This window comes from Engraulis encrasicolus, chromosome 17 (assembly GCF_034702125.1).
Source record: "Engraulis encrasicolus isolate BLACKSEA-1 chromosome 17, IST_EnEncr_1.0, whole genome shotgun sequence".
Taxonomy (NCBI): domain Eukaryota; kingdom Metazoa; phylum Chordata; class Actinopteri; order Clupeiformes; family Engraulidae; genus Engraulis; species Engraulis encrasicolus.
In genome coordinates this window covers 21,503,111-21,519,968 of record NC_085873.1, presented here as the reverse complement: position 1 = coordinate 21,519,968, position 16,858 = coordinate 21,503,111, and the positions used below count along the sequence as shown (strand labels likewise).

At 42.7% G+C, this 16,858-nt stretch overlaps 1 protein-coding gene across 2 annotated transcripts; it reads left to right on the top strand.

Annotated features, from left to right (window-relative positions):
* Window positions 1-3,560: 3,560 nt before the first annotated feature.
* Window positions 3,561-16,798, top strand: coasy (CoA synthase). 2 transcript variants are annotated; one of them, XM_063221956.1, is made up of 11 exons: window positions 3,561-3,685; window positions 4,311-4,943; window positions 6,708-6,888; window positions 9,865-10,079; window positions 11,516-11,647; window positions 12,195-12,384; window positions 12,861-12,925; window positions 13,018-13,102; window positions 13,765-13,862; window positions 14,976-15,122; window positions 15,471-16,798. In XM_063221956.1, the coding sequence occupies exons 2-11, from the start codon at window positions 4,356-4,358 to the stop codon at window positions 15,540-15,542; spliced, it is 1,773 nt and encodes a 590-aa protein (XP_063078026.1). In that variant the 5' UTR covers window positions 3,561-3,685; window positions 4,311-4,355; the 3' UTR covers window positions 15,543-16,798. The 2 variants fall into 2 exon arrangements, with proteins under 2 accessions (XP_063078026.1, XP_063078025.1); XM_063221955.1 differs by having other exon boundaries at window positions 6,705-6,888.
* Window positions 16,799-16,858: the final 60 nt, after the last annotated feature.

Sequence of the window (16,858 nt, the reverse complement as noted above, 5' to 3'; positions counted from 1 at the left end):
CCCCTCTCCGCAGTCCCTCTCCCACTCCCCGGAGGTGGTGCTGACGGACTACGCCCTGCAGGACCCCGGCCAATCCACGCTGGTGGCCCAGTGTCTGCAGCGGTACGCGGGCCACTGCTACGTCTGCAAGCCCAGCCTCAGCTCCGTGCTGCTGCACCCACGGCTGCAGGCGCTGGACAAGAAGTCTGAGGAGACCGACAAAGACCAGGGCAGCAAGAGCGCCGTCGAGGAAGAGGAGGTGATTAAATTAGCGGAGATTCTTTATTGTGCCATACTATTATATTCTTTATTGTCACATAGCGATATTTGTTTTCACATCAGACAGTCATTTCCATCAGGTTTGGCATTAGTTGGATCTTTGTGTTGCACATCTCATTTACAATACAAGTAGCCACCATTCACAGACATACACACATAAACATCCTCCTCAGACATCCACATACAATACATAGACACACATCTATCCATATACATGTCCAATACATATACAGTATATCACGAAACTGAATACACCCCTCACAGTTTTGCAGATTTTTGAGTATATCTTTTCATAGGAAAGCATTACAGAAATGTAACTTTGACACAATGATTAGTGACCTTTTAACAACATATTTAACCGCTTAAATTTCTTGTTCACTCAGAAAAAAACAAAATACAGCCATTAATGTTTGAACATGTACTCACAAAAGTGAGTACACCCCAGATTAAAATCCGGTAGAGAGGGGGCTATGTTGGCTCGAATCGTCTCGAAATGAAACGAAATGAAAAGGGATGACAAGGGAGGTCATCAGTGTGCGTTTCAACCTTTCTTTGCATTGAACTTTTACATTTTGAGTCTGCATCTGGCTTAAATAGATTGGTGTGAGATTTGAATGCAATCCTATGGAGAATATCATGATCTGCTTCAGTAGTCACAGTGCATGTTGACATGCATGTTTCTTTTAGGTGTATTTCAGATTGCCAATGTTGACAGCCTTCATGCATCCCCAAACCATGTCAGTCCCACTACCATGCTTGGTTTATGAGAGGATACACCTTTTTTGTAAAACTCACTTGTTTACCACCACACATGCTTGACACCATCTAAAGCAAATTTGTTTATCTTGGTCTCTTCAGATCACACAACATGGTTCCAGTGATCCATATCCTTGGTCTGTTCATCTCTCTTGAGACCAAGATAAACAAATTTGCTTTAGATGGTGTCAAGCATGTGAGCATCTATGAAGCGTGGCGTCGGCTCTTCAACGCGGCCTCGGCGGCGCCGGGACTGATGGCCATGGAGACCTTCCGCTACGACCTGGTGGACATCACGCGGCAGGCCCTGCAGAGGCTCACCACGGTCTTCTACCAGGAGATCGTCCACGCCTTCCAGACGCAGAAGCTTCCGGAGCTCCTGACCTCGGGCGGCGTCCTCGTCTACGACCTGCTGCCGGAACTCGACCGGCTCCTCTCCAGCGACGCCCACTTCCTGTTAGGGGTGTGGCTTGAGAGCGCACGCTCCATGGGTCTGAACGAGAGAGAGGCCGCGCTGTACGACTTCAACGCCAGAAACCAGATCACGCTGTGGGGGCCGAAGGGGAACATCCTGGACTATGCCAACAAGCAGTGGGGCGGGCTCGTCGAGGACTATTACACCCACAGGTGGGGGCTGTTCGTCAACACCCTGGTGGAGTGTCTGGATAGAGGCCGGCCGTTCAAACAAGACACTTTCAACCTGGAGGTGTTTCAGGTGGAGAAAGGGTTTCTTTATAATGAACGGAAATATCCCACCGAACCTGTCGGTGATACGTACGAGATTGCGAGAAGGATTTTCCTGAAGTACTACCCTCAAGCAATGAAGAGGTTGACGTGAAATCAGCCAATGAATTTTGGTTTCTTTCTTCAGTACCTAATTGTACCTCCAATAGCCATGACCTCTTCGAGAGTAAACTCAGTGTATGGATTTTTCTGAAACAAATTGTTTTTATGAACACTTTGGAAGGCTCATTCTCTATCCCTAAACAGGGCAACGCTTGGACTTTCAGTGCTCTCTACAGAGAGCATGAATGGAGAAAAATGCTGACATTTCTAGACTGATGGGGATTGTTTTTTTTACACCAGTGTCTGTTACACATCTTTTTTATGCTGTAAAACTGACAATTGTTCACTACTTCACAGGCCTTTTTGTACATGTTAAATACTTAATTGTATGTCTTTTTTAACTGCATCTGTCCTCTTTCCTACAAGATTGTCAAGTGAAGTAGATATGTAAGGTATAGCTTCTTTGAGATCATGAATTATCGGAAATAGACGAGTAGATCCTCTACCTGAGACAGTGAGCTGCAACTGGCCAGGTTACTAGACACCAGATTAGATCGCAACAACTTTTTCATTCAGGGTGATGTTGAGTGTTTTCTTTTATACCATAGTATTTTTTAAACATGTTCTGTAAAACTGAGAATTGATATTTAAAACAGGCACAAGCATTTAATATCACTATTGTGAGATGTTTTTTTTTAAAGATAAATCCAGGCATACCCTTGGAGTACACTGACAATCCTAGGCCTAACACCAGTGATGCAGGAACCTATTGCACAATACTGAGCTGGAAACAGACACTTGATGTACTTGCACTAGTTGGAAGGTTTTTGTCTAATAATGCTGTATGTTTTGTTATCAAGCTGGGAACTAGACATACAACCTTTTTTGTATAACTTTATTACTTAACATTGGTTCATGGTTTACAAATGTTGTGTGGGTCATTATGTTGTGTGTGTGTGTGTGTGTGTGTGTGTGCAGGGGCGCTGCCAGAAATGTTGGGCCCCATGAAAGATTCGAATTTTGGGTCCCATTAAGGGCCCCTGTCAGTGCTTGAGCCCTCTTAAGGGCCTTGCTTGGGCCCTTAGAATCTGTACCACTTTTCCTCCCCTAGCGGCCCCCATGTGTGTGTGTGTGTGTGTGTGTGTGTGTGTGTGTGTGCGTGTGCGTGTGCGCGTGCATGTGGACACAAACGTTTCTGTTTCTGTTTGTCTATTTCTGTACATAAGGATCATTGTTCCAAAATTAACCGCCTTTTCAAGCAGTGACGGGTTTACAAAGTATTCCAATGTGAAAATAAATTGAGAGCAAAATGCTATTTTTATATTTTGTTGAATAAAGTCATGCTTTTCATACAGTCTATGAAGCTGTTTTCTTTCTACCAAGTTTTTCAAATATATTTTCTTGATAACATATCGGGCATGGAGTTAGTTTTTAGATGGCAGTGAGTTCTCCATTATCATCCAAACTAAACACATCTGCCTATTTAGGCTATTCAGGACGTGTGTCCAAATTACAATGTGGATAGGGAGATTAAATGTAGTCTCGCACTAATACAGGTCTGTGGTCTCGCATATCTGTTTGAACTGTACATTTTATAGGAGATGAACGAAGTCAGTTTTAATTTCGCAGGCCAAGTTGCTCAGGAGGATCATTCGAAACTACATTTCCCCCAAATGTAGTTTTGTAATGTTGGTCTTCGTGTGGCCAATGAGCAGTAGGTATTTTGGTCACATGGTACATAGGTCAAATGGGCATGAGGATTCATTCGGAAGGAAGCTAAATGAGTGTTTGCTAACTTTTGTAAACACTAGTTTGTCATGCGAAGAACCGCCTATGTGACGTTTGGATCAGCCACAGCGTAATTCTGCAGACTCTTGACATCATGGTAATGTATTCAAAATACGTTTATTTGCTTTGCCGTTTATTTTACTGAACTGTATGCACCTACCAACGAAAGGCTAGCAGTTTGTTTTGCTAGCTATCCTTCATGAGAGGGCTGTTTTTTTAAGCAAGGTTACAGTCTACTGACATCTCGATGGATAATATTTTGCTCATTATTCAGTCCTCGAGAGTATATTACTGTCTTGAAATTTAAAAATTTACGGAATGACAGCCTACCAATGTTTGTGCCTGAGCTTTAATTCGCGCTGCTAGCGAAGACCTAACGTCAGATAGTCCAACCTCAAAACCTGGTCAAACTAGTTTCCCCTGAATGAGTGGTGGACTGAGTTGACGTTAGCGATTACAGCCAGGGGTGATGACACTGAGAACTATTGAAGACACAGAATGTTGTACAAGTTGTAGCGCTATGACCAACTGAAAACACGTATGTTGAATTGCATGTCAGACCCGTTCTCTTTCTTTTATCTGTTCATTGATAATTATGTCTTAAAAACATTTGTTGTCGGGGCATTTGTATGAGCTGTTGTTCTTCCACAGTCAGGACCTTTTGCAGTTATTATTGTTCGTCTGTGTTTTGGTCTCATAATGCGATGTCATTTGTCCTCCAGACAGGTAATGTTGTGAGTTAAGACCACTGTGGTTGCTTGGTAACCATGTCGATGTTCAGCACGGGCATACTGGTCCTCACCTCCCCCCTGCACACCCTCCCCTTGCGCATCGCCCCCGTCCTGAGCTCCGCAGCCGAGGTGGTGGAGCGGACCCTGTACGTGCACCTGCACCCGGGCCTGAACCTGGGCGGCTCTGGGCCGGGTCAGCCGCCTCGCCCCATCTACATCCCCCCGGTGGTGGACCTCTCCACCCTCATCTCGCGCCTCTACAGCAACGCCGCCGATGTCTGTGGCCACCTGGACGTCAGAGTTCTGCTGACCAACGTGAGGGCTCAGCCCAGCAGCAGCAACCTCTCCGGCCTTGGCTCTAATAATGGAGGATCGTCGAACCCCTTCCCCTCTCCGCAGTCCCTCTCCCACTCCCCGGAGGTGGTGCTGACGGACTACGCCCTGCAGGACCCCGGCCAGTCCACGCTGGTGGCCCAGTGTCTGCAGCGGTACGCGGGCCACTGCTACGTCTGCAAGCCCAGCCTCAGCTCCGTGCTGCTGCACCCACGGCTGCAGGCGCTGGACAAGAAGTCTGAGGAGACCGACAAAGACCAGGGCAGCAAGAGCGCCGTCGAGGAAGAGGAGGTGATTAAATTAGCTGAGATTCTTTATTGTGCCATACTATTAGATTCTTTATTGTCACATAGCGATATTTGTTTTCACATCAGACAGTCATTTCCATCAGGTTTGGCATTAGTTGGATCTTTGTGTTGCACAACTCATTTACAATACAAGTAGACACCATTCGCACACATAGACACATAAACATCCTCCTCAGACATCCACATACAATACATAGACACACATCTATCCATATACATGTCCAATACATATACAGTATATCACGAAACTGAATACACCCCTCACAGTTTTGCAGATTTTTGAGTATATCTTTTCATAGGAAAGCATTACAGAAATGTAACTTTGACACAATGATTAGTGACCTTTTAACAACATATTTAACCGCTTAAATTTCTTGTTCACTCAGAAAAAAACAAAATACAGCCATTAATGTTTGAACATGTACTCACAAAAGTGAGTACACCCCAGATTAAAATCCGGTAGAGAGGGGGCTATGTTGGCTCGAATCGTCTCGAAATGAAACGAAATGAAAAGGGATGACAAGGGAGGTCATCAGTGTGCGTTTCAACCTTTCTTTGCATTGAACTTTTACATTTTGAGTCTGCATCTGGCTTAAATAGATTGGTGTGAGATTTGAATGCAATCCTATGGAGAATATCATGATCTGCTTCAGTAGTCACAGTGCATGTTGACATGCATGTTTCTTTTAGGTGTATTTCAGATTGCCAATGTTGACAGCCTTCATGCATCCCCAAACCATGTCAGTCCCACTACCATGCTTGGTTTATGAGAGGATACACCTTTTTTGTAAAACTCACTTGTTTACCACCACACATGCTTGACACCATCTAAAGCAAATTTGTTTATCTTGGTCTCTTCAGATCACACAACATGGTTCCAGTGATCCATATCCTTGGTCTGTTCATCTCTCTTGAGACCAAGATAAACAAATTTGCTTTAGATGGTGTCAAGCATGTGTGGTGGTAAACAAGTGAGTTTTACAAAAAAGGTGTATCCTCTCATAAGCCAAGCATGGTAGTGGGACTGACATGGTTTGGGGATCCATGAATGCTGTCAACATTGGCAATCTGAAATACACCTAAAAGAAACATGCATGTCAACATGCACTGTGACTACTGAAGCAGATCATGATATTCTCCATAGGATTGCATTCAAATCTCACACCAATCTATTTAAGCCAGATGCAGACTCAAAATGTAAAAGATCAATGCAAAGAAAGGTTGAAACGCACACTGATGACCTCCCTTGTCATCCCTTTTCATTTCGTTTCATTTCGAGACGATTCGAGCCAACATAGCCCCTTCTCTACCGGATTTTAATCTGGGGTGTACTCACTTTTGTGAGTACATGTTCAAACATTAATGGCTGTATTTTGTTTTTTTCTGAGTGAACAAGAAATTTAAGCGGTTAAATATGTTGTTAAAAGGTCACTAATTATTGTGTCAAAGTTACATTTCTGTAATGCTTTCCTATGAAAAGATATACTCAAAAATCTGCGAAACTGTGAGGGGTGTATTCACTTTCGTTATATACTGTACACTCCTCTACCTACTTATACACTCCTATCCTCCACGTACAACCCATGCATGCACACATGATGCGCACACACACACACACACACACACACACACACACACACACACACACACACACACACACTACAATACTCTCCTCTACATACACTCCTTTCCTCCACATACAACTTATACTTTTCTCCCCTCCCCTCCCCTCTCATTTACCCAGCAGGTGGTGGAGAAGGACGGCAGCAAGAGGCAGAGGCTGCAGCCCATGGAGACGTACAGCGACGTGGTGGTCGGGGGAACGTTCGACCGGCTTCACGGGGCCCACAAGACCCTGCTCAACATCTCCTGTCTGCTGGCCAACAGGAGGTTCGTCATCGGAGTGTCTGATAGAGACCTGCTGAAGGGTGAGTACACTGTGAAACATTGCAACCAGTTAACCCTTGTGTTGTGTTCATAAGCTGCATACACCTCTGGTGTTCGGGTCATTTTTGACCCGTGATAACAAAACTCAGCTATAAAATACCTACAAACACTAGTTATCATCAAATATTGTTTTTCATCTCATGGCTAACTTGGTATGTATTCATATCCATGGAAATATTACTTGATGTATTCATCTTTTTGACTTTAAAGATCTTTTATCTTACATTATGCAAATCGTTTTTGATGACCAAAACTATCAAAATCTGCATAAATTCACTATTAATACCTCCCAAAGTGATAAAATTAGTGATTTTGTTGTCCATGTATTACAGCTGATATGAGAGTACAACAACCCCCAAATTTATTTTATTCGTTTTTCTCCAATATTAAAAAATATCATCAAGAGTGGCATTTGTGGTGTTCGGGTCCAAACCAACCCAAAGAGATTTATAGCAGGATAAAGACCAAATGTCAACTAAATTAGTTTTTTCAGTGCATAAAATTAATGTTTAAATATGTTGACTTGGTGTTTTTCAATATTTATATGATTTTAGTGTGGTAAATATACAAAATAACAATTCTGTCAGAGTCACAGCTATTCCGCCAATCTAATGCAAAGGTATTGGAAATGAACACCTCAATGAACATGAAAAAAGTCACACTATTCATCTGAATCCCCTATGCCATGAACATGGACCATTATGTCATTGCCACATCAACTTTATGGAAAGTATAAGACCAGTTCTACAGGTTTGGGTGCCATTATGAATTTTTGATACGTTTTTTGGAAAAAATAATGTGCAAAAATGTATTTTGCAAACAAATGTGCAAAAAATCTCATTATATAATGCAGAAATGGATTCCCTGACCATGAAAACATATGAGTAGACACCAGAAATACATCTGTACTCCTTTCACAACAGGAGATATGACATATTGTAGTGTATGGGACTGTCCGGCGGCCATATTGGATTTGTAATATCAAAAAGCTGGCAAAAAAAAGTTCAGGCAAGAAATATATTTTCCTCACCATAAATCACCAAACTGAAGACAAAGGGCTACCAACAGCTTTTCAGAAATGCATAAAACAACCAAAAATCTATACCGGGTCAATTTTGACCCCCGAACACCACAGATGTAACTTTTTTTTTTTGGACCTTTAAAATTTACTAAAATGATAAAACATATTTTTTTTGTGTTGAAATGATTGTGACTGAGGATTAGATGAAGCCTTATTTCAAGAAAATAAAGGAAAGTGTGTTTTTTTCACACTAAAACGTGAAAACGGGTCAAAAATGACCCGAACACAACATAAGGGTTAAATGTATAAAAAGTAAGTTGCCCTGCTGCCTTAAGTTTGTAAGTTGACTCAACTCGAGACTTGACTCATTTCCAGGCTTTCTCAAGTTGAGTTGACTTTACAAACTTAAGGCAGCAAGGCAACTGACTTTTTTACGTTTAACTGTCTTTAGTAGTCTGGCGTCGCCATCTGTAAGCTTCCGCTCAATTCACACTTCCCTTCGTAGTACATCTGGGTCTGGTCGTCTGGTCAGCGTCAGAAAACATGACCAATCAGCAATCGGGGGAGGGACAAGAATGGGTGAACGATGACTCATCACAATACAGGCAGATTTCATGAACATGTCATGACCAAACGTGAACAATTAGTAAATCAGATGCAAACATTTCAAACTTGGTTCACCCCTCGCATCTGTAATTAGTACCAGATGGGTCGTTATGAAATCAACATGAGGGGATGCTAAGACCAAAGAGGTTGGATATATAAATAAGAGGAATCGAAACACGCCCACTCAATGCAAAAGCTCGTGCTCAAAATTCGGTCTCCTAAGGGGGCGTTGTCCCTCCTTCTTCTCTTTTCATAGTGTTTGCACAAGACGTGCGCTACTGCCATCTACAGCGCTAAGGGGACTCCAATTATTCTCAACCTCAAGAGTCCGAAGGTCTCCTAATCGAAGGTCTCCTAAAGGGGCGTTCACCGGACGTAAAGTGGATACCGGAAAAGAACTCGCCTGCTTTATCTCCCTCTCATATACGATTCTCTGCTAAGACCAGGCTCGGGTGGATTCCAATATGTGGACTTCTGTCCTTTCTTGCTTACTTCCCTGCTTGTGTCCTCATGATGACGTCACCGATGACAGAAAATTAATTCAATGTCTTTCAAAATCACAATTCTAATGTCATTTCCTCATCTGTATTCGGGATGGTGAGTGAAGAACATTCCCCCAATAGTTGTCGTGGCTAGGCTGACAGCAGGGAGACTTTATTGTTTTCTCCACAGAGGCGGGGCGTCAGCAAAATGCGAGGTCACAAGCACAAGTGGAGGACGAAAGTCAGCGTATTGGAATGCACCCTAAGTGTGTCCAAGTCCCTCATGTGAGCCTATACTTCCTCCCAGAATGCAGTGTGGCCTGAGTGCGTCTTGTTAAGACTGACTGACAGGCTCTATTGTTTTACTGGTAACCGATCGCTGTGGGCGGTAGTGTTACCTGCCTGAACAGGTCTTTTGTGTAACAGAATGCCACAGTCATTGTTATTGACGCTGTGTTTTTGTTTGCTTGTGCTTGACATACTGAGTTTGTCAACTTCTTCTTTTTCTTGGCTTCGATATATTTGTAGTCTGCCTTGTCCTTCATTTTGACCCAGTTCCTGCGTAGCTATTGGGAATGTGTTCATATCTCTTGGATAGAACAGTTACACTAGAACTGACCTTGACTATTGCTATCCCTTGCCATTCTTCATTTTGTTGACAAGGATACAGCTGAGTGGGCGCGGGCTTAGTTCCCAACGGGGGGCATTAGTCTATTTTATTTTTCAATACTAAGGTCAAGAGGTCAAGGGGGCGTTTATTCAAAAAAGGTTAAAAACCACTGATGTACACTAATGTGTCCACCCCCGTTTCGTATTAACACTAATGTGTCTACCCCCTTCTCCTTTAGGTAAAGTCCTGAAAGAGATGATCGAGCCGTACCGCCAGCGCGTCCAGAGACTGGAGGAGTTCCTGGCGGACGTCAAGCCGTCTCTGCAGTACGAGATCGTGCCGCTGTTCGACCCCTTCGGCCCCTCCATCACTGACCCCCAGCTACAGTGCATTGTGGTCAGCGAGGAGACCAGGAAGGGCGGCGAGGCCGTGAACAGGAGGCGGAAAGAAAACGTACGCTCACCCGTCCTCCTGGAATTTTTTTTAGACATGAAAGAGGATCTAATTCTGTTTCGATGCCTTTATCTTATTCTGTTAAGGCATTTCATTGCATTTCATCATTTCACTAGATTGATTAGATGAATTTAATGAATGACATCTTTATTGCCCCAAGGGGAATTTGTCTTGCATATGGGAGCCATAAATTATATGGAACGAAAACAACACTTAAGACATGCAGACTTGTACAATAATACATTAAAAACAAACAATCTGAATATACTATAAAAGGGCATACATAAGGAGAATTCCTGCATGCAATAAGGCATTCAAGCAGTTGGTCAAAGGCTTGGGGTCGTTTTTTTCCTTCCCTTCATTAATGTCTTACCAGTGGTCTGACAAAATCAAGTTAAACTTTGTTCATTCTTTGGCCCAGAAAGGCTCTGGCAGCCTCCTGGACTTTGGTCATCACCGCCTTTTAACTGGAGGTTGAAGTTGTTACTCGGTGCATATGATGTATCTTTTGGCAACCATCTAAAATAATGCAAAGGTGCAACTTGAAATGGACATTGGTCGAAAAACAAGCATTAATAACAAGCTATAGATGTGTATTTTGCATTGAATTGTAGAATCCACACGACTGCAGGGCTAAGAAATCATTGGTTTTTTTTTATGCAGAACATCTAGGACTCAAATTTAGTTTGATGTGGTTTTTATATGAAGGACAAAGAGGAACTCCTATGGTAGACACCCTCATTTTGCAACAGTTAACAAACTTTTATTGTAGTGTGGCACTAAAATACAAGCTTTTTCAGCTTTTTTCAAAATGAGAATGCCATAGTTCCTCTTTTCCTTTCAAAACGGGAAGGAGTGGTTTAAAACCTTATGACCAAGTAGTCTCTGGTTTTAAAACAAAAGTCTACACTTTGACCATAACATAGACTCATGTTTTTTTGCCCCTTTTAGCTTTTCAAACTGAAAGTGCCATTGAGCTCCTCTTTTTTTACTTTCAAACCAAGAGGCATTGGTTTATCACCAAGTAGGCTCTGGTTTTAAAACCAAAGTCTACACTTTGACCATAACAATGTAGTCCTATGTGTTTGTGACCATAACAATAGACTCCTGTGTGTCTGTCCCCATTACAATAGAGTCCTGTGTCTGTCCCCATAGTAATAGAGTCCTATGTGTTAATCCCCATAATGTGTTTGTCCCCAGGGTTTCCCTAATACTGGAGTCCTATGTGTTTGTGCCCATAATAATGGACTCCTATATGTGTATGTCCCCATAGCAATAGAGTCCCCAGAGGCTGCCATAATAATGGGGTCCTATGTGTTTGTGCCCATAATAGTATAGTCAAAAATAATAATGTGTGTAGGGTCTGCCATAATAAGAGTCTTATGTGTGTGTCTGTAGGGTCTGCCATAATAAGAGTCCTATGTGTGTGTCCGTAGGGGCTGCCAGAGCTGGTGCTGCATGAGATCCAGCTCCTGAAGGACGTCCACCACACGGAGATCGAGGAGGAGAAGATCAGCTCATCCAGCCTGCGATCACGCCTGCTGGGCACCCTGCTCACACCACCCACGGTATATATTACATTACATTACATTATACCCTGCTCACACCACCCACGGTACCTATTACATTACATTACACTACATTACATTACACTACAGCACATTATACCCTGCTCACCCCACCCACGGTACCTATTACATTACACTGCACTACATTACATTACATTAGCCTGCGGTCACGCCTGCTGGGCACCCTGCTCACACCACTCATGGTACCTATTATATTACATTACACTACAGCACATTACACCCTGCTCACACCACCCATGGTATATATTACATTGCATTACATTAATTATTACACCCTCCTCACCCCACCCACAGGACACATTATATTACATTAGCCTGTGATCACACCTGCTGGGCACCCTGCTCACACCACCCACGGTGCACAGCACAGCACAGCACAGTATAACACATTACACCCTGCTCATCCCACCCTCAGTGCATATTACATTACATTACACAACAGCACATTACATGCAGTGGCAGTGGGAAGAGCTAATACTTAGTAATTGCTTTATATTGCTTTTATACCATATCTTTTTTCCCCCAGCCTCGCTCCGACCTCCCCCTCCTCCCCTACGTAGTGGGCCTGACGGGGGGCAGTGGCAGTGGGAAGAGCTCCATCGCGCGCCGCCTGGAGGCCTTGGGGGCCGCCCGCATCGACAGCGACCAGCTGGGCCACGAGACATACCTGCCCGGGGCCACAGCCTACCGCAGGGTGGTGGAGGAGTTTGGAGCAGGTGAGGAGAGGTCTTCTTTACTGTTGTTCCGACACCCCATCTCATGTAATCGTGTGCAGCACATACAGCTCTGGCAACAATTGAGAGACCACCTCGAAATTACCAGTTTTTCTGGTCTTACTACTTACAGTATTGGCATGTGTTTCAGTACAATGAACATTATTGTTTCATTCTATAAACTACCAACAACATTTCAAAGTACTAAGTAGTAAGACCAGAAAAACTTGTAATTTCGAGGTTGTCTCTCAATTTTTGCCAGAGCTGTATTTTCTGTATAGCTTGCTGTATATCATCTTCATAACATGTCGTTTAGCTATGCTACTATTTCAACCCTTTCCATGTATACGATGTTATCGATTTGTCTTGAAAAAACTTCACAGTTCACGATCAATTCATCCTTTTAGTCAGTTAAAGTCTTAACTGAATCATACTTTTCATGAACACAAATAGTATAATTTTCATGTCTGCTTTTTCAGATATACTAAATGAGGACAAGACCATTAACAGGAGGATGCTTGGAAGGAAGGTGTTTGGGAACCAGGTACAGTGCTGCCCTCTGCTGGTAGATTATACGTTTTGGAGAAGAAGTGTTAATTACAGTGCGTTTACAATGTTTTTCTCTTTATTTTACAGGAAAAGTTAAAAGCTTTGACTGATATTGTGTGGCCCGAAATTGCACTGTTGGTTAAAAAGCAGATACAGCAAGCCAAAGAAGAAGGTACTTAAAATTATTCTTGTTATTCTTGCATGTTTTTTTGCCATGACACTGCATGTGCCGCCTAAATCAGTCACACCTTAACATTATTCTTGACGGAAATTTGCCAACAAATTTCTGTTGTATCATTTACCTGACTCAAGCATCTGAGTGGCATCTGAATATTGGATGTCAATTAATCGATTATTCGACTTGAGTTTTTTGTTTTTGTTTTTGCACTGCTTATCAATTATTCATAAGTCGATCGATAAGGTCAATCAACTAACAGTTAATGAATGAATCGATAATTCTACTCTCCATATATCTGGATCTGTGTGTTGTGTTTTGTCCCCAGGTGAGCGCATGTGCGTGTTATGAAGGGGTGTAAATCACAGCCTCCATGACGACAAGATTCAATAAAGATATCTTATTATTCGATGTGATTCGATTATTTTTGATACAATGCCCCACGATACGATACAATACAATTTGACTTTTTTCCAATTACTTTTCTACTTCTATTCTGTTATGGAACTGGGGCATTGGGCAGGGGCCAGTGATTCGATGTGTTTCGATACTTAAGAATGCCCCACGATATGATGCGATTCAATTCAATCGTCAGATTATGTTGCTATTGATACATTTCTACTATTATTTACACCCCTAGTGTTCTTTTATCTCTCCAGGTAAGCGTGTGTGTATAGTGGATGCCGCAGTGCTCCTGGAGGCGGGCTGGGAGACGCTGGTGCACGAGGTGTGGGTCGCCACCATCCCAGAGGACGAGGTACTATACTGCACCTGCTGGACACTCATCTCACATATCAGTGGATGCATTCCAATATGCAGACTCCCGTCCTCCACTTGTGCTTTTTGCCCCGAGTTTTGCTGACGCCCCGTCTGCGTGGAAAAAACAATGCAGTTTTCCCGCTGTCAGCCTAGCCACAACAATTTTTTGGGGACTGTTCTTCAACTATCCTGATTGCAAATGAGGAAATGACATAGATATTGAATTAATTTAATAAAAGTTGTCAGTGACGTCATCTTGAGGTCACAAGCAGACAAGTTAGCAAGGGAGGACGGAAGTCTGCATTTTGGAATCCACATTCTGTCTCTCGCTCTCGCTCATGGGTAAAGTAGGAAATCTCACCGTTCATCAGACAGTCAGGTTGGTTTACCGTGCAGAAGTCACTTGGGCGCTCATAGCCAATTTGGCTAGTAGGTAATTTTACCCACATTTGTGGGTTTGCAGGCATTAATTTGATTTAGAGCCCTAGTTATAGATAGGATGAGTTTTATGAGAAGGATTTTTGTCATAGAGAGTATATCCCATCGGTGGAGAAGGGCCTTTGTAAGATTCTTAAAGGTACACTGTGCAGGAAATGGTCAAAAAGGTACTGCAAGTATGCTACTCATTGAAACTGGGTTGCCTATTGCCAAATATTGATCTTTTCATGAAAGTTTACTAAGTAATAAACTAATATTTTCTAGTATGGCCCAAGTACAGTCATTTTTGCAGCTAAGAATTTCTATTTCTGGAAATTGAAAATGGCGAACCATGGAGAAAATCCCCCTTTTAATGAATGAAAAGTGCAATTTTTCCAGTCATAATGAATACTTAGAATTTGATGGTGGTGGTAAGTATTCATGAAAAAGGTAACATTAGTGAGTGGGCAGCATGGATTCTGGAAATAAACAACTAAAAATCTTGCACAGTGTACCTTTAAAGATTCTTGTTCTCTTCGTTTTTCCAAACATCTCAACCTCCGATTGTTGGAAACCGTTGGCGGTCAAAAAATTAGCTCACGTGATTGGCTGCCAGTGTCTTGCCCCTCCTCACAACATTGTGTTTATAAACACGGTGAACCCATGTATTGTTATGTCCCTGGTGTGTTGTCAGGCGGTGCGTCGTATCGTGGAGCGAGACGGGGTGACTGAGGAGGACGCTGTGCGGAGGCTGCAGTCCCAGTGGCCCACCTCCAAACAGATACAGCATGCCAACGTGGTCATGTGCACTCTGTGGGAACCGGACCACACCCAGAAACAGGTGAGGACACACTCCTGTTAAAGGAGTAGGTGGCCAGAGTAGGTATTACAACTATGCTGCTGCCACAATCTTACACAGTGCACATTTAAAAAGTATGAAATTGGGTGATGGAAAATGGGCAGATGATTCATTTGATACACTGTATCATAAATAGGTGTGAGGGCCTAAAAGCTTCTAAGCATATCATTCTTTGTAATTCTCCTACATCATGTCGGATATCTAGCAGGGCAGTGTACACTGAGAACATTTGTGTACCTTGCGTAATGCAGTATGTGCCAGCTCTGTATGATGTGCTAAGCTATGCTCTGGTGGTCACACCTTTCCTTTGTATGGGTGTTGCATTACTAGGTACAGAAAGCCTGGAATCTACTGCAGCAGCGAATTGACCGGAGACTGCAGGTGGAAAATTCCCCCTCGTAGAATCACAGGAGACCCTCGTCATGTCCTGCTGCTGCTGCTGCTGTCTGAAAGATGCACAAAACACTTGCTCTGATAATACTGTACGACCAGCCGAGGAACAGAATCTGGGATTTCTAGAAGACTGGAGATTCCAGAAGCATGTTGAAATGGAACTCTCGTTTTTTAGCCTCAGACAAATCTAACGTCTGAAGTAGCCGGCGCAGACAGGATTGATTTCGCACAAAAGATGCCGTGCTGGTAAACACGGTGGGAACAACGCCCGAAGTCTTGACACCTTTACCAGGCATGAGCACTGATCTACTCATCTACAACCCACCGCAGTGCAAAGACTGAACTTTTTTTTCCTGATGCAAAACAATTTCAACGGTTAATTTTTTTTTCTTTGCACATTGGAGAATGGACCATTTTCCTTAACTGCCTATTTTTTTCCAACTCTGTAATAGAGGTTTATTTTAAAATGCATACTCCCCACAGGCTGGCTCGTACAATCCATGGCTATCAAGAACAAGTCTGCAAAACAACACTATTTGCATGCCTAATCCCTCACTGAACTAAAATGTATTGCAATAGTGCAGAGATGTTAGATTTGACTAAACAGCAGATTTTTAAACCTTCTTACTATTCAGATAAGCAGCACTGCCTCTCTAAACTATACTCGCAACTCTGTATGAATTATCTTGGTTTCATTTCATCAAATGTTCTATACTTCTATACCCCGCTGGCAAATCACTTGACTTGCTGTACAGTCCAATTTAGAACCTGACTTTTCCATGCAGTCTGTGTGTGCACGCACACGTCAAGTTGTGCCATTCATTTTGTCCAGGTTTGATGTAAAGAGTGTCTCATTTCTGTGAGGAAGGATGGTTTTACACATACAGTAAGGGAGAGACATTATGCAACACTAGCAAGAGAGGCCTTATATTGTACTCAAATGCTTTCTCCTCATCAAAATGCTGTTACTACAAGAGAGTTGTATACAAGAATTGTGCCTACTGTACTTGCTGGGATTGAGTGACTTGGCCACCATTTCGTGGTCATAACTCAAGACTGATGGGATTCAGACCTAGTTTGTTTTAAAGTGTTCACTGTGACAACGGTTGAGCGTTCCAGATAATGGATTTCCAGTTTTCAAATACTTAAAACCAGCTTTTATCTGTAAAGATTTTAGAGATTAACTGTCGCTACTTACGAAAAAGGTGATTTGGAGGTATGGTACCCAGTGAAATGAAATAAAGTAAATGATTAATATTTTAAAATGACTGGCCATCATGTTTTCCAATTAATTATCAACTGACTGGAGATTTTGATGTCTCAAT